The sequence below is a fragment of the Sphaeramia orbicularis genome, chromosome 4 (genome assembly GCF_902148855.1).
Source record: "Sphaeramia orbicularis chromosome 4, fSphaOr1.1, whole genome shotgun sequence".
NCBI lineage: Eukaryota > Metazoa > Chordata > Actinopteri > Kurtiformes > Apogonidae > Sphaeramia > Sphaeramia orbicularis.
In genome coordinates this window covers 57,871,180-57,898,276 of record NC_043960.1, presented here as the reverse complement: position 1 = coordinate 57,898,276, position 27,097 = coordinate 57,871,180, and the positions used below count along the sequence as shown (strand labels likewise).

At 41.3% G+C, this 27,097-nt stretch overlaps 1 protein-coding gene across 1 annotated transcript; it reads left to right on the top strand.

The window, feature by feature from the left end:
• Positions 1-12,785: 12,785 nt before the first annotated feature.
• Positions 12,786-26,997, top strand: c4h19orf44 (chromosome 4 C19orf44 homolog). Its single transcript, XM_030131647.1, has 9 exons — positions 12,786-13,165; positions 19,113-19,232; positions 19,366-19,496; positions 21,555-21,996; positions 24,337-24,688; positions 24,883-24,950; positions 25,965-26,335; positions 26,377-26,426; positions 26,969-26,997. Exons 1-9 carry the CDS (start codon positions 13,085-13,087, stop codon positions 26,995-26,997), a joined length of 1,644 nt encoding a protein of 547 aa, XP_029987507.1. The 5' UTR covers positions 12,786-13,084.
• The last annotated feature ends 100 nt before the right edge of the window (positions 26,998-27,097 follow it).

The window sequence follows — 27,097 nt, the reverse complement described above, 5'->3', positions numbered from 1 at the left end:
ACCACGGCGTCCTGGGATGCTGTGTTCTGACCCTCATCAGCTGTGAGCAAACACCAGCCTTTTGCCACTCAGACACGCCCACCCGCCCTGACTCCACCCACCTGCCATGTGTGTCCTGACTCCCCAACAGCTGGCAGCCATCTCCGATAGCGGACATTAGAGCTGCGGTGAGTGCACGGCTGGATTAAGGAGGTCTGAGGCTGGATTAAAGATCCATGAACAATCTGAGGACGATTAGCAGATTAACCCAAACCTTATTCAAGGTCTGCCCGGAACAGGCAACAGAAAAACAACAGCAACAGAGAAGAAAGAAAAGAAAAACAACATAGAAGCAAAAAAAAGAAAACAGAAAAACAACAACAAACAAGAAAAAAAGAAAAAGAACATAGAAGACAAAAAGAAAAACAACATGGAAGAAAAAAGAAAAACAACATAGAAGAAAAAAGAAAAACAACATAGAAGAAAAAAAGAAAAATAACAACATAGAAAAAAGAAAAACAACATAGAAGAAAAAAGAAAAACAACAGAAGAAAAAAAGAAAAACAACAACAGAAGAAAAAGAAAGAAAAACAACATAGAAAAAAGAAAACAGAAAAACAACATAGTAGAAAAAAGAAAACAAAAAACAACAACATAAAAGAAAAAAGAAAACAGTAAAACAACAACAGAAGAAAAAAGAAAAACAACATAGAAGAAAAAAGAAAACAAAAACAACATAGAAAAAAAAAGAAAACAGAAAAACAACAACATCCAAACTAACCCTTCTGTTGTTCTTAAATGAATCAGCTGCAGTTTGTTTATCAGTAAACACACTATGTTAATATTCTACAACAAATTCAAATCAGATTGTGTCGTACATTCACATTATACATTTAACAAACTTGTCCAGGGTCAGTCTGGGCCAGGGTCACGCTGGTCCAGGGTCAGGCTGGTCCAGGGTCACACTGGTCCAGGGTCAGGGTGGTCCAGGGTCAGTCTGGGCCAGGGTCACACTGGTCCAGGGTCAGGCTGGTCCAGGGTCAGTGTTGGTCCAGGGTCAGTCTGGTCCTGGGTCAGGCTGGGCCAGGGTCAGTGTGTATATAAGTGTAAGTGTATATAAGTGTAAGTGTATGCAAGTGTGTATATAAGTGTAAGTGTGTGTAGGTGTGTATATAAGTGTCTATGTATATAAGTGTGTGTATGAGTGTCTGTGTATATAAGTGTGTATATGAGTCTTTGGTATATAACTGTGTACATACGTGTGTATATGAGTCTTTGTGTATATAAGTGTGTATATAAGTCTTTGTGTATATAAGTGTGTATATAAGTGTCTGTGTATATAAGTCTGTATATGAGTCTTTGTGTATATAAGTGTGTATATGAGTCTTTGGTATATAACTGTGTACATAAGTGTGTATATGAGTCTTTGTGTATGTAAGTGTGTATATAACTCTTTGTGTATATAAGTGTGTATATAAGTGTCTGTGTATATAAGTCTGTATATGAGTCTTTGTGTATATAAGTGTGTATATTAGTCTTTATATATAAGTGTGTATATAAGTCTTTGTGTATGTAAGTGTGTATATAAGTCTTTGTGTATATAAGTTTGTATATGAGTCTTTGGTATATAACTGTGTACATAAGTGTGTATATGAGTCTTTGGTATATAACTGTGTACATAAGTGTGTATATGAGTCTTTGTGTATGTAAGTGTGCATATAAGTCTTTGTGTATATAAGTGTGTATATAAGTGTCTGTGTATATAAGTCTGTATATGAGTCTTTGTGTATATAAGTGTGTATATTAGTCTTTGTATATAAGTGTGTATATAAGTCTTTGTGTATGTAAGTGTGTATGTAAGTCTTTTTGTATATAAGTGTGTATATGAGTCTGTGTTTATATAAGTGTGTATATAAGTTTTTGTATATATAAGTGTGTATATGAGTCTGTGTGTATATAAGTGTGTATATAAGTCTGTGTATATAAGTGTGTATATAAGTCTGTGTGTATATAAGTGTGTATGTAAGTCTTTGTGTATATAAGTGTGTATATGAGTCCGTGTGTATATAAGTGTGTATATAAGTCTTTGTGTATATAAGTGTGTATATAAGTCTTTGTGTATATAAGTGTGTATATAAGTCTGTGTGTATATAAGTGTGTTTATAAGTCTGTGTGTATATAAGTGTGTATATAAGTCTTTGTGTATATAAGTGTGTATATAAGTGTCTGTGTATATAAGTCTGTATATGAGTCTTTGTGTATATAAGTGTGTATATTAGTCTTTGTATATAAGTGTGTATATAAGTCTTTGTGTATGTAAGTGTGTATGTAAGTCTTTTTGTATATAAGTGTGTATATGAGTCTGTGTTTATATAAGTGTGTATATAAGTTTTTGTATATATAAGTGTGTATATGAGTCTGTGTGTATATAAGTGTGTATATAAGTCTGTGTATATAAGTGTGTATATAAGTCTGTGTGTATATAAGTGTGTATGTAAGTCTTTGTGTATATAAGTGTGTATATAAGTGTGTGTGTATATAGTGTGTATATAAGTCTTTGTGTATATAAGTGTGTATATAAGTCTTTGTGTATATAAGTGTGTATATAAGTCTGTGTGTATATAAGTGTGTTTATAAGTCTGTGTGTATATAAGTGTGTATATAAGTCTTTGTGTATATAAGTGTGTATATAAGTCTGTGTGTATATAAGTGTGTATATAAGTCTTTGTGTATATAAATGTGTATATGAGTCTGTGTGTATATAAGTGTGTATATAAGTCTGTGTATATAAGTGTAATAAGTCGTGGTGTATATAAGTGTGTATGTAATCTTTGTGTATATAAGTGGTATATGAGTCCGTTGTGTATATAAGTGTGTTATATCAGTCTTTTGTGTATATAAGTGTGTATATAAGTCTGTGTGTATATAAGTGTGTTATAAGTTGTGTGTATATAACGTGTATATAGTCTTTGTGTATATACGTGTGTATATAAGTCTGTGTGTATATAAGTGTGTATATAAGTCTTTGTGTATATAAATGTGTATATAAGTCTTTGTGTATATAAATGTGTATATAAGTCTTTGTGTATATAAGTGTGTATATAAGTCTGTGTGTGTATATAAGTGTGTATATAAATCTTTGTGTACATAAGTCTTTGTGTATATAAGTGTGTATATAAGTCTTTGTGTATATAAGTGTGTGTATCCGTGTTGCTGCGGTGACAGTGGGCGGTCCCAGTGGGCCTGTTCTGTGTCCATCTGTATTTAAACCTTGTCCAGCTGAGTGCTGTGAGTTGGCGTGCACCAGGGCTTTGCACTTCAGCTGGATTTCATTCAGTAATGTATCTATAAATGCCTTCTGAGCAGAGGCAGGGATTAGTGCAAATGCATTTAAATGGACTTTGACATATATACTGTATGGATAGAAACTGTCAGCCTTCTACAGCCACTGGTAAACTCCTCACATTAGATCCATAACCATTGTTTTCCTTTTTTCATACATCTGTCCAACGCGGTTCCCCAGACTCCCCTGGGAACTCCCTGGTTCTGGGGTTGAACTCTGGTCCGTCCACTTCAGCAGGAGTCTGACACCCAACATCACACAACCCAGCATTTGGATCCTTCGTCCACAGCCGGCACATTTGAATCAGAAGACAAATGTGGGCTGTTCTTTGAATATTCATGCTTTAATTTTACTATATACTCTGTAACTATTTCAGTGTGCAAAGAAATACAACTTTCTACATTTCATCATTTTAGAACCATTTTCTTCCAAATGTTTGAAAGGGGACAGGAAATGTAAAACCCCAGAACATGAATTGAACGCAGAACATGCATACCCTCAGTCATACCCCAGAACATGCATACCCCCAAACAAACCCCAGAACATGCATACCCCCAAACTATTCCCAGAGCACGCGTACCCCCAAACACACCCCAGAACATGCATACCCCCAAACACACCCCAGAACATGCATACCCTCCGTCACACCCCAGAACATGCATACCCTCAAACCCCAGAACATGCATACCCTAAGTCACACCCCAGAACATGCATACCCTAAGTCACACCCCAGAACATGCATAACCTCAAACACACCCCAGAACATGCATAACCTCAAACACACCCCAGAACATGCATACCCTCAGTCACACCCCAGAACATGCATACCCTCAAACCCCAGAACATGCATACCTTCAAACACACCCCAGAACATGCATACCCTAAGTCACACCCCAGAACATGCATAACCTCAAACACACCCCAGAACATGCATACCCTCAAACAAACCCCAGAACATGCGTACCCTCAAACCCCAGAACCTGCATACCCTCAAACACACCCCAGAACATGCATACCCTAAGTCATACCCCAGAACACGCATAACCTCAAACACACCCCAGAACATGCATACCCTCAAACAAACCCCAGAACATGCATACCCTAAGTCACACCCCAGAACACGCATACCCTCAAACACACCCCAGAACATGCATACCCTCAAACACACCCCAGAACATGCATACCCTCAGTCACACCCCAGAACATGCATACCCTCAAACACACCCCAGAATATGCATACCTTCAAACACACCCCAGAACATGCATACCCTCAGTCACACCCCAGAACATGCATACCTTCAAACACACCCCAGAACATGCATAACCTCAAACACACCCTAGAACATGCATACCCTCAAACAAACCCCAGAACATGCATACCCTCAAACCCCAGAACCTGCATACCCTCAAACACACCCCAGAACATGCATAACCTCAAACACACCCCAGAACATGCATACCCTCAAACAAACCCCAGAACATGCATACCCTTTAAACCCCAGAACCTGCATACCCTCAAACACACCCCAGAACATGCATACCCTAAGTCACACCCCAGAACATGCATAACCTCAAATACACCCCAGAACATGCATACCCTCAGTCACACCCCAGAACATGCATACCCTCAGTCACATGGGTGATTGACAACACTGTTCTGTCATGCATTTTATTGCCGTTTCCATGTGTTGTACCTCAATTTCCATATTTATGCAAATTTACTTCAGTTCAAATGTAAAATAAATACATTTTGGACACAGATGTTAAGAAAATGGTCTACTGTGACCTTGACCTTTGACCTTGAGCTGAACCCAGTTAAACACACACACACACACACACACACACACACACACACACACACACACACACACTGTTTGTTTGTCCCAGTCCCACTCTTCTGTCTGCTGCACAGATTTTATTTTATTTATTTATTTCACCCAGAGGAGTTTTAATCTTCTGTTTTCCCAAAGCTCAAGTGATTCAGGTCGCTTTGTCCTTCACAGTCTGTCGTCATGAGGCGACTGTGTGTCAGTGTCACACATTTACTTCAGTTATATAGATGTATAACAGATATACAGGGTGGGGAAGCAAAATTTACAATATTTTGAGGCAGGGATTGAAAGACAGTGTATGACCAATTAGTTTACTGAAAGTCATGAGAATTTATTTGTCACAAGAAAATGTACATAATAGGAAATGTTTTTATTCTAGGTGTCCTCCTTCTTTCTCAATAACTGCCTTCACACGCTTCCTGAAACTTGCGCAAGTGTTCCTCAAATATTCAGGGTGACAACTTCTCCCATTCTTCTTTAATAGTATCTTCCAGACTTTCTCGTAATAGTTTTGCTCATAGTCATTCTCTTCTTTCCATTATAAACAGTCTTTATGGACACTCCAACTATTTTTGAAATCTCCTTTGGTGTGACGAATGCATTCAGCAAATCACACACTCTTTGACGTTTGCTTTCCTGATTACTCATATGGGCAAAAGTTTCTGAAAAGGTATGGATAATAGTGTTAGGTATGATTATGACATCAGTATATGTTTGGTTTCAAAACAATTGACGTAGTGCCTGCTGAGAAAAAACAACTAAATGTTCATTGTAAATTTTGCTTCCCCACCTTGTATATCAATGTATAACAGATGGATATAGATGTATACAGGTGTATACAGACATATATAAATATATATAGATGTATAGTACAAAGGTAAGCGGTGAAGTGCCAGAGGTAAAAAAAAAAAAAAAAGGTAAGGTTAAACAAAACTGAAAAATAATGGACATTTCAGAATTATACAAAAAGGCGAACAAGAAATGGGTTAACAACTGAAAGCAGTTCTGCAGCAATGGAGGTTGACCAAGCCTGGAAAGTTGGTGCTACCAATTCCTCCAGGTGTCCCAACGTTTGTGAATTCCTTCAACCCCCTGTGTCTGCAGAAAAGTACTGTTGGAACACACTTTGGTACCATACCGTTGGAGCATTATTTGAACAGTATTGGACTGCAGAAAGTAGTGTGTTAAAATGGAAAAGAGGAAAAGGCAATTAACGATAGAAGAGAGACAGAGCATCAGAACGCTGAAAAATGTAGGTCTGTCCTACAGAGAAATGTCCAAGAAAGTCCAGGTGTCAGTAAGTCCAGTTTCCTTCACCATCCAAAGGCACTCAGAAACTGGACTGGAAATGCTGACAGGAAGAGGTCTGGAAGAACCAAAGACACAACAGAATCAGAAGTAGAGTTTATGAGAAACAACAGCTGGAGTGAGAGGAGACTGACAGGACAACAGCTGGAAGCACAGAGAAGATAGTGGAGGAGTAAGTTCCACTGTGAACAGAAGACTGAACAGTTACAGGTTTGATCAGTCCAGAACCCCTTCTTCCAGTCTTCAGTCGTCCACTGGCGCTGTTTCATGGCCCAGACAAGCCTCTTTTTCTTATTCTGAAGTCTCAGCAATGGCTTTAGCTGCAACTGGACCCATCAAACCTGCAACTGTTCAGTCTTCTGTTCACAGTGGAAACTCAGACTCTCCTACTCCTCCTCTATCTTCTCTGTGCTTCCAGCTGTTGTCCTGTCAGTCTCCTCTCACTCCAGCTGTTGACTGTCAGAAACTCTACTTCTGATTCTGTTGTGTCTTTGGTTCTTCCAGACCTCTTCTGTCTGCATTTGCAGTCCAGTTTCTGAGTGCCTTTGGATGGTGAAGGAAGCTGGACTTACTGACACCTGGACTTTCTTGGACATTTCTCTGTAGGACAGACCTACATTTTTCAGTGTTCTGATGCTCTGTCTCTCTTCTATCGTTAATTGCCTTTTCCTCACGATTTTTATAGTGACACTACTTTCTGCAGTCCAATACTGTTCAAATAATGCTCCAACGGTATGGTACCAAAGTGTGTTCCAACAGTACTGTTCTGCAGACACAGGGGGTTGAAGGAATTCACAAACGTTGGGACACCTGGAGGAATTGGTAGCACCAACTTCCGAGGCTTGATCAACCTCCATTGCTGCAGAACTGTTTTAAGTTGTTAACCCATTTCTTGTTCGCCTTTTTGTATAATTCTGAAATGTACATTATTTTTCAGTTTTGTTTAACCTTACCTTTTTTTTTTTTTTTTTTTTTTACCTGTGGCAGTTCACCGCTTACCTTTGTACCATTTCAAGCTGTTCATTGGACTGGAACTGCTTGAATTTCAATACAAAACTGGAAAAATTGGGGTGTTCTAAAACTTTTGACCGAGAGTGTAGATGTATATAAATGTATATAGATGTGTTTAAATGTATATAAATGTATACAAATATATATAGATGTATACAGATGTGTATAGATGTATACAAATCTATATATATATGTGTATAAATGTATAAAGATGTGTATAGATGTAGACAAATGTATACAGATGTATATAAACGTATATGTCTGCTCCATATACAGCAGTGGACTGTAGTCATCATTCACATCCAGATTATACACATGAACAGACTCACTGTCTTTTTTCTTTGTTTATTTCTTTTCTTTCTTTCCTTCTTTCTTTTTCTTTGTTTCTTTCTTTCTGTCTTTGTTTCTTTCTTTCCTTATTTCTTTTTCTTTATTTTTGTGTATTTCTTCCTTTCTGTCTTAGGTTTTTCCGTTTGTTTGTTTGTTTGCTTCTTTCCTTTTCTTTATTTGTGTATTTCTTTCTTTCTTTCTTTCTCTGTTTCTTTCCTCCTTTCTTTATCTTTATTTGTGTATTTTCTTCTTTCTTGCCTTCTTTCCTTTTCTTTATTTGTCTATTTCTTTCTTTCTTTCTCTCTTTGTTTGTGGACATGCTATCCGTTGTACTCGTCTAAATGAATGCACTGTTGGCTGGATGCTCTCTGTTCTCCTCCATATGTGTGAATAACCACTGACTGGTGCTGCATTCACATCCGTTGCCGACTCCATGCTCACTAATCCCTCTCTTTTGCCAATATTTCCACTTTATCTGGTTTCATCAGGCAGAGATTATGTAGGATTAGACAACATCCCAGAAGCTGACATGCATTCATTCATTAAAACCCAAATCCAGTTGCTCACATGACCTCAAGTCAGTCAAAAAGCACAAATTATGCTTAAACCAGAGGCATATACCATCTACCAGGGCTGTTCCCATCAAATAAAGAATATTTCATAATAAATATGAAATAAATACTCAGACTCCTCCAGACTAAGGCCGAGGAGGAGGAGTCACAGACATGTTTAATTCAGTTCTACAGTTGAATCCTAAACCTGAGTCTCATTGTAAAGTCTGAGCCTATCTGTTTATTACCTCCGCCAAGGAGGTTATGTTTTTGCCAGGGTTTGTTTGTTTGTTTGTTTGTTTGTCTGTCCGTTAGTGTGCAACATAACTCAAAAAGTTATGGACAGATTTTGATGAAATTTTCAGGGTTTGTTGGAAATGGGATAAGGAAGAAATGATTAAATTTTGGTGGTGATCGGGGGTGGGGGGGCCCACGGGGGGGCAGAAAATTTCATCAAAATCTGTCCATAACTTTTTGAGTTATGTTGCACACTAACGGACAGACAAACAAACAAACAGACAGACAAACAAACCCTGGCAAAAACATAACCTCCTTCGCTTTGGGGGGGCCACGGGGGGGGGGCCACTGATCAGCCTTGGCGGAGGTCTGCGCTCTCCGAGTGCTTCTAGTTCTAGTATATGTTCCTCCTGGTCCATCCCATAATGACCGAAGCTATTTATTACCTCCACCAGGAGGTATTGTGATCATTTTGCTTTGTGTGTTTGTTTGTTTGCGTGTTTGTTTGTTAGCAACTTTATGGGAAAACTATTCCAACCATCTTTACCAAATCTTCCCCACAGATAGGCCTAGGCCCTGGGATGAACCCATTAAATTTTGGTCCAAGTAGGCCAAAGTTCAAGGTCACAGCAAGGTCACAAAATCTACAATTTTCCTATCTCTCATCATTGAGCAATTTTCAAAAATTCATAAAAAATTCAAAACGACTCCGATTAGCCTCCAATTTGATCCACCCGTAGCTTAGATCAATATCTTGTATCTGGCACAAAATTGTCCACATCCACTGTGGAATGTGGACTCTGTGGATATTTACATTTAACATTGAAAATCACATTTACCACACATTTTTCATTATAACTCAGGAAATATTGATTGGAATTGAATATGATTTGATATACATATGACTGGCACCAAGCTTCAACTTTTTCTGCTGTATGGAACAACCTTGAAACTGTTCAATTTAAAAAGAAATAGTCAATCCACACATGCACACCATTCGGGGTGCTTGGCGGAGGTTTGCGTTCTCTGAACACTTGTTCTAGTATATGGTCCTCCCATAATGGCCTATGCTGTTTATTCTATTACATGGTCCTCCTGGTCCATCCAATAATGACCTAAACTGTTTATTACCCCCGCCAGGAGGTATTGTGATCACTTTGCTTTGTGTGTTTGCGTGTTTGTTTGTTTGTTAGCAAGATAACTCAAAAAGTTATAGATGGATTTTCATGAAATTTTCAGGAAATGTTGATGCTGGCACAAGGAACAACTGATTAAATTTTGGTGGTGATCGGGCAGATCTGTCTTGGCGGAGGTCTGCGCTCTCTGAGTGCTTTTCTTGTTCTAGTATATGGTCCTCCTGGTCCATCCCATAATGACCTAAACTGTTTATTATAATATATGGTCCTCCTGGTCCATCCCATAATGACCTAAACTGTTTATTATAATATATGGTCCTCCTGGTCCATCCCATAATGACCTAAACTGTTTATTATAATATATGGTCCTCCTGGCCCATCCCATAATGACCTAAACTGTTTATTATAGTATATAGTCCTCCTGGTCCATCCCATAATGACCTAAACTGTTTATTATAGTATACAGTCCTCCTGGTCCATCCCATAATGACCTATACTGTATAAGTACTGAGTACTTCCTGAGTAACGTCATAAATATTGTTCTTTTAAATTCAGCAATTAATAAATGAAATGTTAAAATAAAATACATAAAATATATATGGGAACATTCCAGCTACTTACAAATCTACCTGGTAATAATCACTGTTGTTAAATCACGTTCATATCTAGTCTGTTCTAATGGAGGCAGATACATAGTTTTCTATTTACTTGGACCAGTTAGGCTAGATGTCTGTTTACGTATCTGCCCCTTCTGTCCAATATCTTTAACTGTAATTAAACAAAGTGTATTACAAACAGTACTAGGCTGTCCACAGCCAAAACTAAGATTAATAAAACTGAACATGACGTGGTTTCTCTAATTCGAAGTTCAGCTCTTATTGGCTGAAATGTCGACTTGTTTGTGCAGACACAGATGACAGTGAAGGACACAGCTGTTCTTCTTCATAGACTGTAAGGAAAACACAGTTTGAATGTACAGCCAGGGGGGTCAGGGCCGGTTCTAGCCCCACCCCCATATATAAACATATATAAACCAGATAGAAACATATATAAACCAGATAGAAACATATATGAACCATATATAAACATATATGACCCAGTTCAGCAGCAGTAAACCACACCTTAGCAGATATCTCATATCTTAATCACCTACAGTACCATTATTCATCAATTTTGCTTCATTTCAATTCAGCTAGCTGTAGCTAGTAACATCAAAAGTTTTTTAACCTTATAAAAAGTTCCATACCTCTGTAATTGGATTACTTTTCTGCCTCCTCTCCTCATCTAAACTGTGCAGCTAAGGCCTTGGAAGGCCTTTTCATTCTGATAAACTCTCCAACCTTTACCTGGATGCTCAGTTCTACACCTGTCTGATTCTGTCTTTCAGCTCTGTTGTCTCTGTCACTCACGCACATGTGCAGTTTGCACCAGGTCTGGGAGAGTTCACCTGAGAAATTACGGGGCAGGGGGTTGTTTTGTTTTTTCATTTCTTTGTTTTTAAGACAGTTAATGAGAAATTATCACATTATCAGTACTAGTATTTCTCTTTTTACTATAATTACCTCCACCAAGGAGGTTCTGTTTTTGCTTTGGCATTGGTTTTTCTGTCTGTTTGTCTGTCTGTCTGTTTGTCTGTCTGTGTGCAAGATGACTCACAAAGTTATGGACAGATTTGGATGAAAATTTCAGGAAATGTTGATACTGGCACAAGGAACATATGATTACATTTCGGTGGTGATTGGGGGTGGGGTAGGGGGGGCACTGATCTGCCTTGGTGGAGGTCTGCGCTGTCCAAGTGCTTGTAGTTATCATTACTATTATTTTATTTAATTTTATTTTTTTGCCTACCGGTGCCACCCCCTCCAGAGGTTGGCGCCCTAGGCCACCGCCTATGTGGTCTATGCCAGGAGCTGGTCCTGGGAGGTGCTCCACATCTTCTGCCTCGTCTAAATCCAAATCACAGCCTGTTGTTTGATCCGTTGCTGCTGTCCACTCCTGTGTTTGTGCTCCAGTGTGCTCACTCTGCTCCTGTGTGAAACCAGAACCAAGCTGTCATGTGACTGCCAGGCTACATTTGATTGGTGGTATGGAGTCAAACCTAGTTGGTGCTACATCAAACGTAGCTAGTGGCTGGTGAAACACGGTCATGTGAGTTTTTTGGCGGAAGTCTTTCTTACAAAACAAAACAAAACAAACAAAACAAAACAAAACAAAACAAAACAAAACAAAACAAATGGTTCGTGCATTAACAAATGACCAAAAATAAAAGTAACAAGCAGAATGTACGCCATTGTAACGGAGTAGAAGTAGCGTTTCTTCTTCATAAATATACTCGAGTGAAAGTAAAAAGCATGTTGTATTAAAAGTACTCTTAAAAGTACAATTTATGTAAAAAAAAAAAAAAAAGTTACTTTAGTAAATGTAACACGTTACTACCCACCTCTGTCTATTATATTTAAATGTGTCCAGCTGGACCCTTTGTCGGGCTGTTTTTTTTCCAGCTGTGATTCTTGTCCTTCATCAGCTCCTCAGAGTAGCCTCCTCCTCCTCCTCCTCCTCCTCCTCCTCCTCCTCCTCCTCCTCCTCCTCCTCCTCCTTTTTTCCACCCTGGGTGTCCTCATCTGGGGGCAGATTTCCGTCTGTCCCCTTAACCCCCTTGTGTCTGCCTCCTGTTCACTCTGCATCTTCTCCTTCTGTACCTGGTATATTTTCTGTTCTCAAACACATGGACCTCAAATGAAATGCAGCCATTCCTCTATTTTATCAATAATGTCATTGAAAAGTACTCTAAAATGTATATAGTAAATGTAGTATAAAAAATTAACAAAAACATAAAATTGATAACAAACATACATGGGTACACTGTTCCTGTTTATCCTTGATTCAACATATATGTTCTGCTTCGAATTAAAAAGTAAATACATACAAAAAACAGTTGGTGGCGCTACAGCCGAGCGGGGACAGGAAGTTGGACTAAACTGCAAGAAGAAGAAGAACCCGGTTCCATGGAAACAGGGGACGCCGAAGTCTTCACTAGATTCTCAAAAATGGGTATTATACCAACCTGACTGATGATGAAATATAGGAGATTAAAGCAGGATTCAGCAGGAACGATAGATTCATGATGGGTCTGGAGTTAGCAAGCTAACGTTAGCAACATTAGCTAACGTTAGCAACATTAGCTAACGTTAGCAACATTAGCGTCAAGGAATAGAACCATCATATGTTCATTTCCAGCTAAAACACTGATACTAGTGTTAAACCAAGGTGCAGGTTTTGGTGACAGAGAACAAGGGAATTCGGAGGTTTCTGAAGTTACACCGAGGGTCAAGTGTCAGAATTAGCATCAGTTTAGAGATGTGGAAGCGAGGAGGACGAAGCACAGCTCTGGAACGAGCCGAAGCTCTGCTGTTGACCAGGAAAAGACCAACAAACACAGTGAGTTTATCTATTATACTATTATTATTAACACCAACAAGCACAGTGAGTTTATCCGTTAAACTATTATTATTAATATCTGAATTGTAGAACTGAGGTCTTTTACTACTTTAAAGTAGAAGTTGGAGGTCTAGGTCCTGAACACAATGAATGGAAGAAAAACCTATACACTGCTCTACAGTTCTACAATTTCAAATGTTTTCTTTTCTTAGAATTTCTTAGAAAATATCTGTGTCAGACAATAAATGTGTTAAATCTTACATACTTTATCAGATGAATCAGAAAACTAATGACCAGAGTGCTGTTTAGCTCATGTATATATACATATATGTTGGTTTGTGTCCATTTATCCAATAGATGTATAAATGTTCCACTGATAGAATCTGTACAGTCCATGTATTGTCATGTGCAGACAGTGTTTGAAGTAGATCTGACACTAATATTCCTTTGGAGTAGTTGATATGATACATCTTCTGATGCGATGTCAGTGCCCATCCTGAGGTCATCAGGGGTTTCGGGTCTGTCGAACATCAGATACCCTCACTCAGGCGACCCTACTGAGGTTGATCCGGCCTCAGCATGTGCCCCGGCAGCTCACCCACACATCAGCTCTGTTTATCCAGAGCCATCCAGAGGCTTTCTGTGCCCCCTCTGTGCTGTTAGAGAAGGCTCTCCTCCTTTCACCTGTCATGCCGAGTGCAGTGTAGGCCCTGCAGAGGGACTGACCTGCAAAGCCTCTGCACCTTACCTCCACAGGCAAGCATCTGGCTTTCCAGCCTTGTCTGTGGCAGTCGCTGACTAGGTCCTGGTACTTGTCCCTCTTATGCTCGTATGCCTCATCCAGCTGCTCCTTCCATGGCACCGTTAGCTCCAGCATGACAATGTTCTTTGTTGCCTGTGACACCAATACAATGTCAGGTCTGAGGGTGGCCTTGGCTACATGCTGGGGGAACTTAAGTTGCCTGCCTTGGTCCACTGACTGCTGCCAGTCCTGTGCAGTGTTGAGAAGCCCTGTGCATAGTAGTAGTAGTAGTAATAGTAATAGCAGTAGTGTTGTAGTACTCGAGTACGGTCTTGGACTCCAGACTGATCTCGAGACCATTTTCTGCTTTCTTGGTCTCATCTCGGACTTGACCCTTCAAGGACTTGGTCTTGACTCGGTCTCAGATCACAGTGGGAGGAGAAGGACTTGTAATTTCAGAGCGAGTCCTTGAGACCAGATTTTTTTTAATGTTCATGTTAACAAAAAAATCCATTCAGTAGTACCTGCAGCCAAACTGCCCACTTTTCCCTCTAGAATGGTGAAGCCATGCCCCGCCCTGCTCTGCTTCTAATTGGCTAGTACTCGCTGCCTTCATTGATTAGATTGGTTAACTTTAGGCATGAGGACTAAGTAGCGCTGGCCACCTCTGGAACCTGATTGGACACCTCAGGTGCCAGTGCCATCCCAGCTGATTGACAGGTCACTGCACATGTCATTGAAAGATGTGTGATTATTGGAAATTTGAATGAGAAAGGCAGAATAAACGTAAAGGGGTTGGACAAAATAATGGAAACACCTTCACCTCAAGATGATAATGCCCCAATCCATACAGCTAGAATTGTTAAAGAATGGCATGAGGAACATTCTAATGAAGTTGAGCATCTCGTATGGCCGGCACAGTCCCCAGACCTCAACATTATTGAGCATTTATGGTCAGTTTTAGAGATTCAAGTAATCATCCCGACGGAGCTTTCATCGTGGCTGGTGATTTTAACCAGGCTTGTTTAAAAACAGTTTTCCCCAAGTTTGTGCAATATGTCAAAGGACCCACCAGGGGTAGGAATATACTGGACCGAATTTATTGTAACCTGAAGGACGCATACAGAATTATTCCCTTTCCACATCTAGGCTTGTCAGACCACATCTCCCTGCTCGGCGTTCCTGCTTATAAACCATCAAGGATAAGAATGAAACCAGCCAGGAAAACTATCAAAACCTGGCCTGAAGGAGCACTCAGCCAGCTGCAGGACTGCTTTGATAACACAGATTGGACTGTCTTTGATCACTTGGATCTTAATGAACACACTGAGACTGTTTTATTTTACATCAAAACTTGTACAGACAATGTTACTGTGAATAAACAGATTAGGGTGTTCAGGAATGAGAAACCCTGGATGACTGGGGGGGTGCGGTCACTGCTGAAGGCAAGAGACTCTGCTTTTAAAGCTGGGGACCGAGACCGGTACACTGAGGCCAGGGCAAATCTGAGAAGGGGGATCAGAGACGCAAAGAGGGACTACAAGAGGAAGGTGGAGAGACAACTGGCTGACAACAACACAAGGCAAGTGTGGCAGGGTTTACAGCACTTAACCAACTATAAGGGCAGCTCGTCGGAGGTAGCAAATGCCGATGCCTCGTTGGCAGAGGAGTTAAACATCTTTTTTACCCGCTTCGAGGCAGAGGGATCCCATTTTGCTCCTCCGACCACGCAGCCCTCCAGCACTCATCCGCTGGAGCTGCAGGAACATCAGGTGAGAGGGGCCCTGAAAGCTGTAAACCCACACAAAGCCACAGGACCGGATGGGGTACTTGGGAAAGTACTGAAGGCCTGCGCAGACCAGCTGTCAGGGGTCCTAACGAGGATTTTTAACATCTCCCTAAAAGAGGCCACCGTCCCATCCTGCCTGAAAACAGCCACCATCATTCCTGTCCCCAAGAAAAGCACCATAGACAGCCTGAATGACTACAGACCGGTGGCACTTACGTCTGTGGTTATGAAGTGTTTTGAGAGGCTAGTTCTGCACCATCTTAAGTCCTGCCTCCCTCAGAACTTTGACCAGCATCAGTTCGCATACAGGAAAAATAGGTCAACAGCTGATGCAGTCTCCACTGTTCTCCATGCTGCTGCGAGTCATGGGGAAAACCTGGGCAGCTATGTGAGGATGCTTTTTGTTGACTATAGTTCGGCATTTAACACCATTTTGCCGAACATACTCTTCAAGAAGCTGACTGACCTGGACTTCCCACCACTCATCTGTAAGTGGATTAATAGCTTTCTGACGGAGCGACCACAGACAGTGAGGGTGGGGCCCCATACATCCTCCACCCGTACACTCAGCACGGGCTCCCCTCAGGGCTGTGTCCTGAGCCCATTCCTGTACACACTGTACACGTATGACTGTACCCCCTTGTATGACTCCAACATCCTGGTTAAATTCGCTGACGACACCGTTGTGGTGGGTCTCATCTCCAGGGACGACGAGACAGCGTACAGGGAGGAGGTCCAGAGACTTGTAGCTTGGAGTTCAGTGAACAACCTGCATCTGAACACAAGCAAAACTAAGGAGATGGTGATGGACTGGAGGAGGAACAGAGCAGACCCCGCCCCACTGCAGATAGATGGTGTCTGTGTGGAAAGGGTCTCCTCTTTCCGATACCTGGGTGTACATGTAGCAGATGACCTCAGGTGGCACACGAATACAGCTGCAGTAGTCGGCAAAGCGCAGCAAAGACTGTACTTTTTAAGACTACTAAAAAAAATGCCACCTGGATGTGAATCTGCTACAGACTTTTTACCGCTCCACTGTGGAAAGTGTACTGACATACTGTGTCACAGTGTGGTATGCCGGCTGCACGGCCAAGGACAAAAAAGCTCTGCAGGGGGTCATAAAGGCAGCACAAAACATCATCGGCTGCCCCCTGCCCTCCCTGGAGGACATTGCAAACTCTAGGGGGTTGAAGAGGGCAAGGAACATCTTGCTAGACACATCCCACCCTGGCCGGTGCCTCTTCAACCCCCTACCCTCAGGGAGGAGGTATCGGGCTCTAGGGAGTAGAACAAACCGGCTCAGAGACACTTTTTATCCCTGGGCTATAAGGCTTTTAAATAAGTAAACTTGGGGTACTGCCTTTTTAAACTTTTAAACTTTTAAAGCCTTTAAGTTTTTTAACTGTCTTGTTTAAATATTTATTTCAAGATTTTTATTATCACTATATTTTTTTAAGTCTTATTTATATACTATGTGTTTTTATCTTGTTTATGCTGAATTGCACTGGGGGGGGAGGCCTGCACAAATTTCATTGTAACATGGAGTACAATGACAATAAAGTTTATTGATTGATTGATTGATTGAAGTAAGACGTCGATTTCCACCGCCATTGTCTCTAAAAGAGTTGGAGGGTATTCTAACTGAAGAATGGCTTAAAATTCCTTTGGAAACAATTCACAAGTTGTATGAATCAATACCTCGGAGAATTGAGGCTGTATTTGCCGCAAAAGGCGGACCTACACCATATTAAATTATATTTTGTTGATTTTTTAAGGTGTTTCCATTATTTTGTCCAACCCCTGTATGTCAGCCTGATGATGATTAATATCAATGGCCCACCTTCTTCCAAGTTTAATCCTAGAAAGTATCCAAGGACCTGGTTGCAGAGCCATGGTTCTGCCTCTTCAGTGTGTTCCAGACAGTTCAGTGTGAAATCTGCAGAAAGTAAATGTGTCCGGAAATCGGTGTTGGGTTAACATGTTGATGACAGAGCAGTGCTGTTGACGCAGTTTTGAAAAATTGGCAGAAGATGATGCATATGGTAGGGATTTTTTAATGATAGTAAAAAAGTCCATATAAAGAGGTTAAGTAGAAAAGAGTGTGCCAGACTTTTCCTATAAACAGTTCCCAGTCTGTCTTAGTCTGTAGACCTAACTGTTGATTATTAACTGGGCTGATATTTAATCATGGTTATAAAAACTGACTTGTTTTTATGGTCTTGGTCTCGTCTCGGTCTCGACTCCGGAAAGACTCGGTCTTGACTCAGTCTCGACCCTTCAAACAGTTGGTCTTGACTCGGTCTCAACATAGGCGGTCTCATCCCCATCACTACCCTAATGTTTCAGAGGCAGTTCTTGGCTTCTCTCCCGCTCTAATGAAGCTGATGGTATGCTTCCTGGGTTGGGACCTTCGACAGGTGGTGACAGCACAGCAAGTGGTGTCCGCAATGGTTTTAAGCTTCTGGTCATGCCGCCAGCGGTAACAGCCTACTCCCAGAGCTTTTGGGCAGCAACTCAAGATGTGCTCAATGGTCCCCCTCTTCTGGCAAAGGGGGCATGATGGTGATTCAGCCAACCCTCAGCAGTGCAGGTTGGATGGGTTGGGGAGAAGATCATAGACCTGTGCATTGTGGTGGTTGCACTTGCTCCTTGCATTTTGCCTTCGTTTGGCGGATCGTTTGGCCTCTCTCGTTCTTGGAGATCTTTCCACATAAACAACACTCTCGGCTCATCAACATTTGTCCATTGCTGTTGTTCGTTAACCTTGTAGCTGTCCGGCTGTGGTGCTTACCTCCCCCCTTCTCGGGCTCCCCTCGGGGTATCTCTCCTTAGTTTGTTCCGTAGCTTGTTTGGGTCCTCTTTCACAGGAGGCCCAGTTTGGGGTGCTGAGCCAGACTGCCCCGGTTGCCGTCTTTCTGAGCTGTCTTCTGTCTCTCCAGCTGTCTCCCATTCTCTCATTAATTCTCAGAATTTCACATTTTGGACCAAGACTGTATCTTGGAAACTACAACCAACTAGCATTTTGGACTTAATTTTTCTTTATTAGTGACTCAAATTTGGTAAAGTTTAACTACGTTTATCCTGGAAGTATTTTACATGTAGACCAGTACTATTAGACCTTACCATGTGGGACATAAAACCAGTGGTTAGACTAAAAAGATAATAAATGTCTAACTGAAAAATGTGGTTTTACTGTACATTTGGATATTTGTTTGGTCCAAATAAATCTTCACACTGTTAAATAACATATTTTGTCATATGTGAACGATATTAACATGCATGTCTGTCAAAGGATCCATGTCACCAATCAGTAAAAAGCACTATATGTGTGTTAATCCAAAGGTGGTGGAGTATCATATTATATTGAACTTACATCCCGTTCACTAACATTGACCCATATTTGGTTTGTCCTTTAGGACAGTGTAGTGAAGGGCACATCTGTTCCCCCAAAGGCTCTAACCTCAGACCTGAATGACCCTTCAGTCACTTCTGATTCTGAGGGAGCTGTGGGCGTCCTGGGATCTACTGGCACTGAGGTAACCATGGAGGAAAGGGGGTTCAGCCCCGGTAAACCAAGGAAGGAGATGATGCAAAGTGATGCAGTATGTTATCGCTGTCCAAGTGGATCCTCATTCTGTTTGAGCTGAACTCTCCTCTGTTCAACCTCAGAAATCTATGGAAGGAGGACGGAGTAGGTTTCTGAAGAAAGCTCCAACATCTGCAACGCTCAGCAAAAGCCCAGTTCAGCACAGGCCGGAACCCAGGTACAGACCAGAATCCAGGTTCAGACCAGAACCCGGGTAGAGACTAGAGCCCAGGTGTAGGTATACATTGGTGTACATCAGTTTACACCAGTTTACGTCAGTTTATGTTGGTCATATGTGCCATGATCAGTTTTTATTAACAAAGTTCAAACAGAAATAAAAATCACTTTTTTATTTAAATAAATTAAATAATGTAGAACAGGATTAAAGAATTGCAGAACCAAGTGCAATAACATCTATGTCATAATCATAATACTGGAAGGTCTCAGAGCGTCTGTGTGTGTATCGACATGATTCTGACAAATGTAGATGTTTGTATCTGTTCACTTTGGTTCCTACAGTTGAGGAATAGTCCCGTCTACACATTAAATATCTCAGCAAGTTAATAGGACCAGTATTTAGTCATTTTGGAATACAATAGCCTTACAGTCACAGAAGTGCAGTACCAGTATATCTATGATGGGAAATGAAGTTAAAAACAGTTAAAAGCATTTACTCCCACAGTCCGACATATCGGTATTAACATTGGGACCTGCAGCCGTACAGGCTGTATACAGTGAGAGAGAGAGAGACAGAGAGAGAGGGGGGAGGGACAGAGAAAGATGAGGAGGGAGAGAGAGGAGAGGGAGAGAGAGAGAGAGGGAGACAGAGAAAGAGAGACAGAGAGAGAGAGAGAGAGAGAGAGAGAGAAAGAGAGAGAGACGGAGAGAGAGAAACAGAGAGACAGAGAGAGAGGGAGACAGAGAAAGAGAGACAGAGAGAGAGAGGGAGAGAGAGAGAGAGAGAAAGAGAGAGAGACGGAGAGAGAGAAAGAAAGAGGGAGACAGAGAGAGAGAAAGAGAGAGACAGAGAGAGTGAGAGAGAGGGAGACAGAGAGAGAGAGAAAGAGAGAGCGAGGGAGAGAGGGAGACAGAGAGAAAGAGACAAAGAGAGAGAGAGAGAAAGAGAGTGAAAGAGAGAGAGAGGGACAGAGAGAAACAGAGAGAGAGACAGAGAAAGAGAGAGAGAGAGGGACATATATTTATATCTATCTATATATATCTGTATATCTATCTGTCTATATAGATAGATAGATAGATAGATAGATATTAAACACTTGCATTAAAGATGAATGTTCAACTGCTGGATGTGTAATAAGGCCCACCGTTACCTACCTGTTGATTTGTTGTTTTTTCATGATTAAAAAAAGACCCCTTCTTCTGTTTTTATGACAAATCACACCCTGCCAGTACTTCGAGTGTGTTGGAATTTTTCAGATACTTTGATCATCAAAGCCCATGTGCAGGGTTGGTATGGGTGCTTAAATCCTTGGAAGTGCTTGAATTTCAATGTTGTGTTTTTAAGGTCTGAAAAGTGCTTGAATTTGAGTTTCAGTGCTTGAAAGTATTTGTAATTCTGACTCTGTGATGGGATGCATTTATGCATTTGTAATATAAAGTGGGTCAGGTCTAGGTTAGATGGAAGGCCAAAGCTCCTTACAGAGGTGATATGTGTAGATACATGTAAAAAAAAAACTAAATTAGCGGTACTCTCAGGTTTACGCGAGGTCCATTTGTATCTTGTTATGATTCTCTTATATTTTATCTTTGTCTCTTTGGTTCCAGTGTGTCTGAAGAACACCAAGTACCTTCCCTTTTTGTGGATTAAACTTTGTGTTCTCCTTTCATTTCTTAACTTTTTGCTGTTTTGAAATATAACTTTAGATGTTTATACATAATGCAACGTACATCATTGTGATAAAAACTTAAAATAAATTATCCTGAGTAGATGTATTCCTGTAGATATAAGGGGCTGGGCTGGAAAATTAGAAAATGACCCTCAAAAGTGCTTGAATTTGACCTTGAAAAATGTGTACAAACCCTGCAAATGAGTCTTTTTCTTTTGCTGTCTTGAGTGTTATGTCTAAATCTTCAAGCTTTGTGTTTTTAAAATCAATACTGTACTGATATAAAATATGGAGTTTGTACTCAAATAATACCAAAACCCCAAATGCCATGAGTGCAACTGCAACATAGAGGAAACGTAGGGAAGCCCTCAGTTACCTACTGCAGTCAATGTTCATGTTTATCTTCATATCTTCATCTTTTTGGACAGATATCTGGCGTCTTCTCACCATAGTTCCCAGAGTTCTGCCTTAAGTCCGCTTGCACAAACCGAGAACCGCAGCTCTAGAAGTAAGCGAAGCAGGCATGACCTGGGCGTGTCAGCAGCAGGAGCCCAGTCAGCTGAGGCTGCCACGGTTCTGTCAGCCCGGTTCAGCCCTGACCACAGTCTGGACAAGAGACCATTCCTCAAGAACACAACAGCTAGATCTGCTGTGACCGCGGGTCCAAAAAGAAACCAGTCTGGTGCCATGCCCCCATCTGATGACGCTTCAGTGCCTGTGGTTGGAGTGACACCGTCAGCAAGAGGAGTGAGTGGAGTGAGTGTGGACAGTGATGAGGAGGACATGAAGAGACTGTTGGAGGAGTCTGAAGGTTCAACACACCACACCAGAAGACCAGGAACAGCTGCTTCTACGAGAGCCACAGACAAGGTAAGAACCATACACTGCAAGAAATGTCCTGCACAAATCAGCCTAATATTCCTAAATCTGGTCCTGTTGTCTTATATTCAGCAAATCCCAGGTGGACACAGTTCATTCATGTCATAGGTCCACATCCCTCTGTCAAGTGTCTGTGAGCAACAGGAAATCCAGGTGTTTAGAACGGAAGAAGTCATTTAAAATGAAGGATTTGTTGGTAACAGGTCGAACATTCAGCAGCACCAGAGTGATGAGTTTGGATCCGCTCATGTCTGTACCAGGGGCCGCAGGACCTGGGAGTCCACCCTAGTCCTTGACGGGGGGCGTCCTGCTGGCTGAGGGGTTCTGCATGTTTTGATGGAGTGAATGGGACAGATTTGTAAACCAGGGTGTGGAGTGAATCGATATGGGGAGTGAAAAGGGACAGAACATTGGGCTGCTGCTGTAGGCAGAGAAGAAGAGTGGGGCTGTGGGACGGAGAGTGTATGGGTCTTCTATATAGGGTTAGGGTTAGTGTATATATAGTGTATACATGGTGTGTAAGTAGTGTATATATATTGTATATGTAGTGTATATATGGTGTGTATATAGTATATATATAGTGTATATGTAGTGTATAAATGGTGCATATACAGTGTATATATAGTGTATATGTAGTGTATATATGGTGTATATGTAGTGCATATATGGCGTGTATATAGTGTATATGTAGTGTATATATGGTGTATATGTAGTGTATATATAGTGTATATGTGGTGTGTATATGGTGCATATGTAGTGTGTGTGTGTATGTATGTGTGTGTGTGTATATATATATATATATATATATATATATATATAGTTGGTGATATGTAGTGTATATGTAGTGAATATATGGTGTGTATACATGATTTGTATATAGTGTATATATATGGTGTATATGTAGTGTATATATGGTGTGTATATATAATGTGTGTGTATGTGTATATATACATATATGTGTGTGTGTATATGTGTGTGTGTGTATATATATATATATATATATATATATATATATATATATAGTGTATATGTGGTGTGTATATAGTGTGTATATGGTGTATATATAGTGTATATGTGGTGTATATATAGTGTATATGTGGTGTGTATTTAGTGTATATATGGTGTGTATTTAGTGTATATATGGTGTGTATATAGTGTATATATGGTGTATATGTAGTGTATATATAGTGTATATGTGGTGTGTATATGGTGTATATATAGTGTGTATGTGGTGTGTATATGGTGTATATGTGGTGTGTATGTAGTGTATATGTGGTGTATATATATTGTATATGTGGTGTATATATAGCGTATATGTAGTGTATATATAGTGTATATGTGGTGTGTATATAGTGTATATGTGGTGTATATAAAGCGTATATGTGGTGTGTATATGTGGTGTATATATAGTGTATATGTGGTGTGTATATATGGTGTATATATAGTGTGTATGTGGTGTGTATGTGGTGTGTATATGGTGTATATGTGGTGTGTATGTAGTGTATATGTGGTGTATATATATTGTATATGTGGTGTATATATAGCGTATATGTAGTGTATATATAATGTATATGTGGTGTGTATATAGTGTATATGTGGTGTATATAAAGCGTATATGTGGTGTGTATATGTGGTGTATATATAGTGTATATGTGGTGTGTATATATGGTGTATATATAGTGTATATGTGGTGTATATATAGTGTATATATGGTGTATATGTAGTGTATATGGTGTATATGTAGTGTATATATGGTGTATATATAGTGTATATGTGGTGTACATATAGTGTATATATGGTGTATATGTAGTGTATATATGGTGTATATATAGTGTATATGTGGTGTACATATAGTGTATATATGGTGTATATGTAGTGTATATGTGGTGTACATATAGTGTTATATGGTGTTATGTAGTGTATATATGGTGTATATATAGTGTATGTGGGTACATATAGTGTATATATGGTGTATATGTAGTGTATATATGGTGTATATTAGTGTATATGTGGTGTACATATAGTGTATATGGTGTATATGTAGTGTATATGTGGTGTACATATAGTGTATATATGGTGTATATGTAGTGTATATATGGTGTATATATAGTGTATATGTGGTGTACATATAGTGTATATATGGTGTATATGTAGTGTATATATGGTGTATATGTAGTGTGTATATAGTGTATATATGGTGCATATATATTGTATATATGGTGTATATATTGACATGACCTCTTGTCAGTGGAACTAAACTAAGCTGCTGAACACGGGTCCATGTTGGACCTGGACCATCCTCAAATCCAAATGTTGTTTCCTCCCCCGCAGACGTCAAACAGACAGAGTCATAAAGTCATCGGGTCTTCTGTGGCGTCTGCCCGGCGCCCTTCGCCCTCTGACCCGTCCCCTCCTCGCCATAGGTCTCCTCTTGGATGGACCGGTGCAGCTCTGAACCCCCCCAGCCCTGCTGTTCTCTCTCCGTCCCCCCGTCGTTCTTCTGCGCCCCCTTCACCTCCAGACAGCCCAGTGTCCACCTACAGGAAGGCCCGCCCCAGTCGTCCACAGCGCTCACCATCCTCTACCTCCAGCCTGCGGGGGGCGCTGTCTGTGGAGGAACTCTTTCCTGTGGACCGTCATTCAAACGACTCTGGCAGTGAAATGAGCTCAGCCTCTTCTGAAGGTCAGACCAAAGAACATTCACTTCAAATGAAAAAGTAGTTGTTGGAGTTTGTGTCTGTTTTGACACTTGTGTCTGAATGTTTTCGAGAATGTAAAGTGTTTTGATGAACAGTGTTCACTTCAGCTGTTTTCATGACGGGGTTCATGAATCAGTCCTGTTTTCTAATACACTGTGTCTTTGTGTCACCACCACAGACTTTAAGATTAATGTGATGGGATTAGACGACCTTGTGCCTGGATTTACTGAGGAAACAGGAGAAAAGGTGGGAAAATAGATTAAAGAAGCCATTATTTTTAATGTACGTTGGATATGTTGTACAATTCCCAATTCCAAAAAAGTTGGGACATGGTAAAATGGAAATAAAAACAGGATGAAATGATGTGCAAATATCATAGCCCATATTTAATTCACTACAGAAAACATACTGTATCAAATGCTGAAACTGAAAGTAGATTATATAGAAGAAGCTTTATTTGTCATTGTACAGGATCCAAGCACATTTCATTTGGCATCACACAGGTTGGATCAGCAGGACAGCAGGAGAAAGGAGGTCTGTGAAGGTCAGCCTGACAGGAGCAGACGCACACTTACTGGTGTTCAGTCTGGCCTGGGTCGAGCCTGGGCCTGAGTCTGAGCCTGGGTCTGAGCCTGGGTCTGAGCCTGGGCCTGGGTCTGGGCCTGGGTTCTGAGCCTGGGCCTGAGCCTGGGCCTGGGTCTGGGCCTGGGCCTGGGTCTGGGCCTGGGTCTGAGCCTGGGCCTGGGCTGGTGGATTCTACTGCTGCAGGCAGTGGTCCTGGATCTAGGCCTGGGCCTGGGCCTGGGTCTGGGCCTGGGTCTGAGCCTGGGCCTGAGCCTGGGCCTGGGCCTGAGCCTGGGCCTGGGTCTGGCCTGGGTCTGAGTCTGGGCCTGGCGGATTCTACTGCTGCAGGCAGTGGTCCTGGATCTAGGCCTGGCCTGGGTCTGGGCCTGGGTCGGGGCCTGTGTCTGGTCCTGGATCTGGGCCTGGTGGATTCTACTGCTGCAGGCAGTGGTCCTGGATCTAGGCCTGGGTCTGGGTCTGGGTCTGGCAGGAGGGTAAATAGTAGGTGAAACTGTAGTGAATGACACTGAGTAGACTTTGGCTGGACCTGGTCCTGGTCCTGAACCTGGTCCTGGTCCTGGCCTGAACCTGGTCCTGGTGCAGGTAGTTTCATCCATTTCTCCACTTGGCCTTTGTTTAAACAGTGGCTGCAGAGTTCCTTGACTGGTCTGTCTGGTGTCTCTGCTCCTCCAACAGAAGCTCTGCGGTTCTCCTGATGTTGGACCCTCAGATGGACTGAAGGAGGAGGAGGTGCTGGACTACCACAGTGACTTTGACCCTGTGACCTGGACTGAATCCAGTACCAGTCAGATCTCAGAGCACATACTGGGAGAGGGTGAGGAGGAGGAGCCGGGGTCAGAGGTCAGAGAGGACACTGCAGGGTCACGTTTGTCCTGCCAGAAGACAGAAGATCATGGTACAAGTTCAGTGTCGGACACCAGTCCGAACTGCTCGTTAACGACTTCGGATCGCAGCCAGGATACAAAAGCATCCGGCGGCGTGCGACGGCGTGGATTCACTGAACCACATGATAGTAAGACCTCAGTCCCCGGTCCCAGAGGGCTCCATCTGGGTTCCATCTGTCCCACAGGGGTACACTGGGTTCCATCTGGGTTCCATCTGTTGGTCTGACACGTACCAGCCACAGAACATTCACATGTACCATGTTTATGCCACACCATGCTCATGAAATATCACCAGAAATGATGCATTTATTTTCTTCTGGAGATCAGGGTTCCTGCAGGGTCTTTAAAGTCTGGAATTTACAAATCTGCATTTAATACTTTAAAAAGTCTTTCAAAGGTGTTAGATTTGATCTGGTAGGTCTTCAGTTGTGTTTCCATAAACCTGTTAAATGTGTCCAAACTACAGACAGTAACATTAGTCGACTCAGTTCCACCTGTTCCAACACAACAATTTATGTTGAAATTAGGAACCAGTTATCTCCAACTTTGGCCCCGGTGAGAAATGACTCTGAACGGTGGGAATCAAAGTGTTGGAGGAAATAAATATATTTTCCTAAATTCTAAGAGTCACACATTTTTGCCAGTATGACCATGAAATAGGCATTAAATTTTGTTCCAAGTGTCTTAAAAAGGTCTTAAAAAGTTTGAACCTGTGGGAACCCTGGGAGATGCATCATTTATTTATTTTTTTAAGTTCTAGTAGTGATCATGACAGAGTCCGTATGTCTTCTCCAGCATCTGTCACAGAGTGTCAGTGGAGATAAGATGTGCACCACACTTTTCACTCTTTCACATCATCCATGAGTCTGAACCCTGTTGGAAACTACTGGTTCCAGAAACAACAAGCCCCGCCCCCCACACAGA

Coding starts and splice junctions, on each gene's coding strand:
- c4h19orf44 (XM_030131647.1), top strand. CDS start 13,085: ATGTGGAAGCGAGGAGGACGAAGCACAGCTCTGGAACGAGCCGAAGCT. Junction 21,997..24,336: donor CTACGAGAGCCACAGACAAG/GTAAGAACCATA, acceptor CCTCCCCCGCAG/ACGTCAAACAGACAGAGTCA. Junction 24,689..24,882: donor GAGCTCAGCCTCTTCTGAAG/GTCAGACCAAAG, acceptor TCACCACCACAG/ACTTTAAGATTAATGTGATG.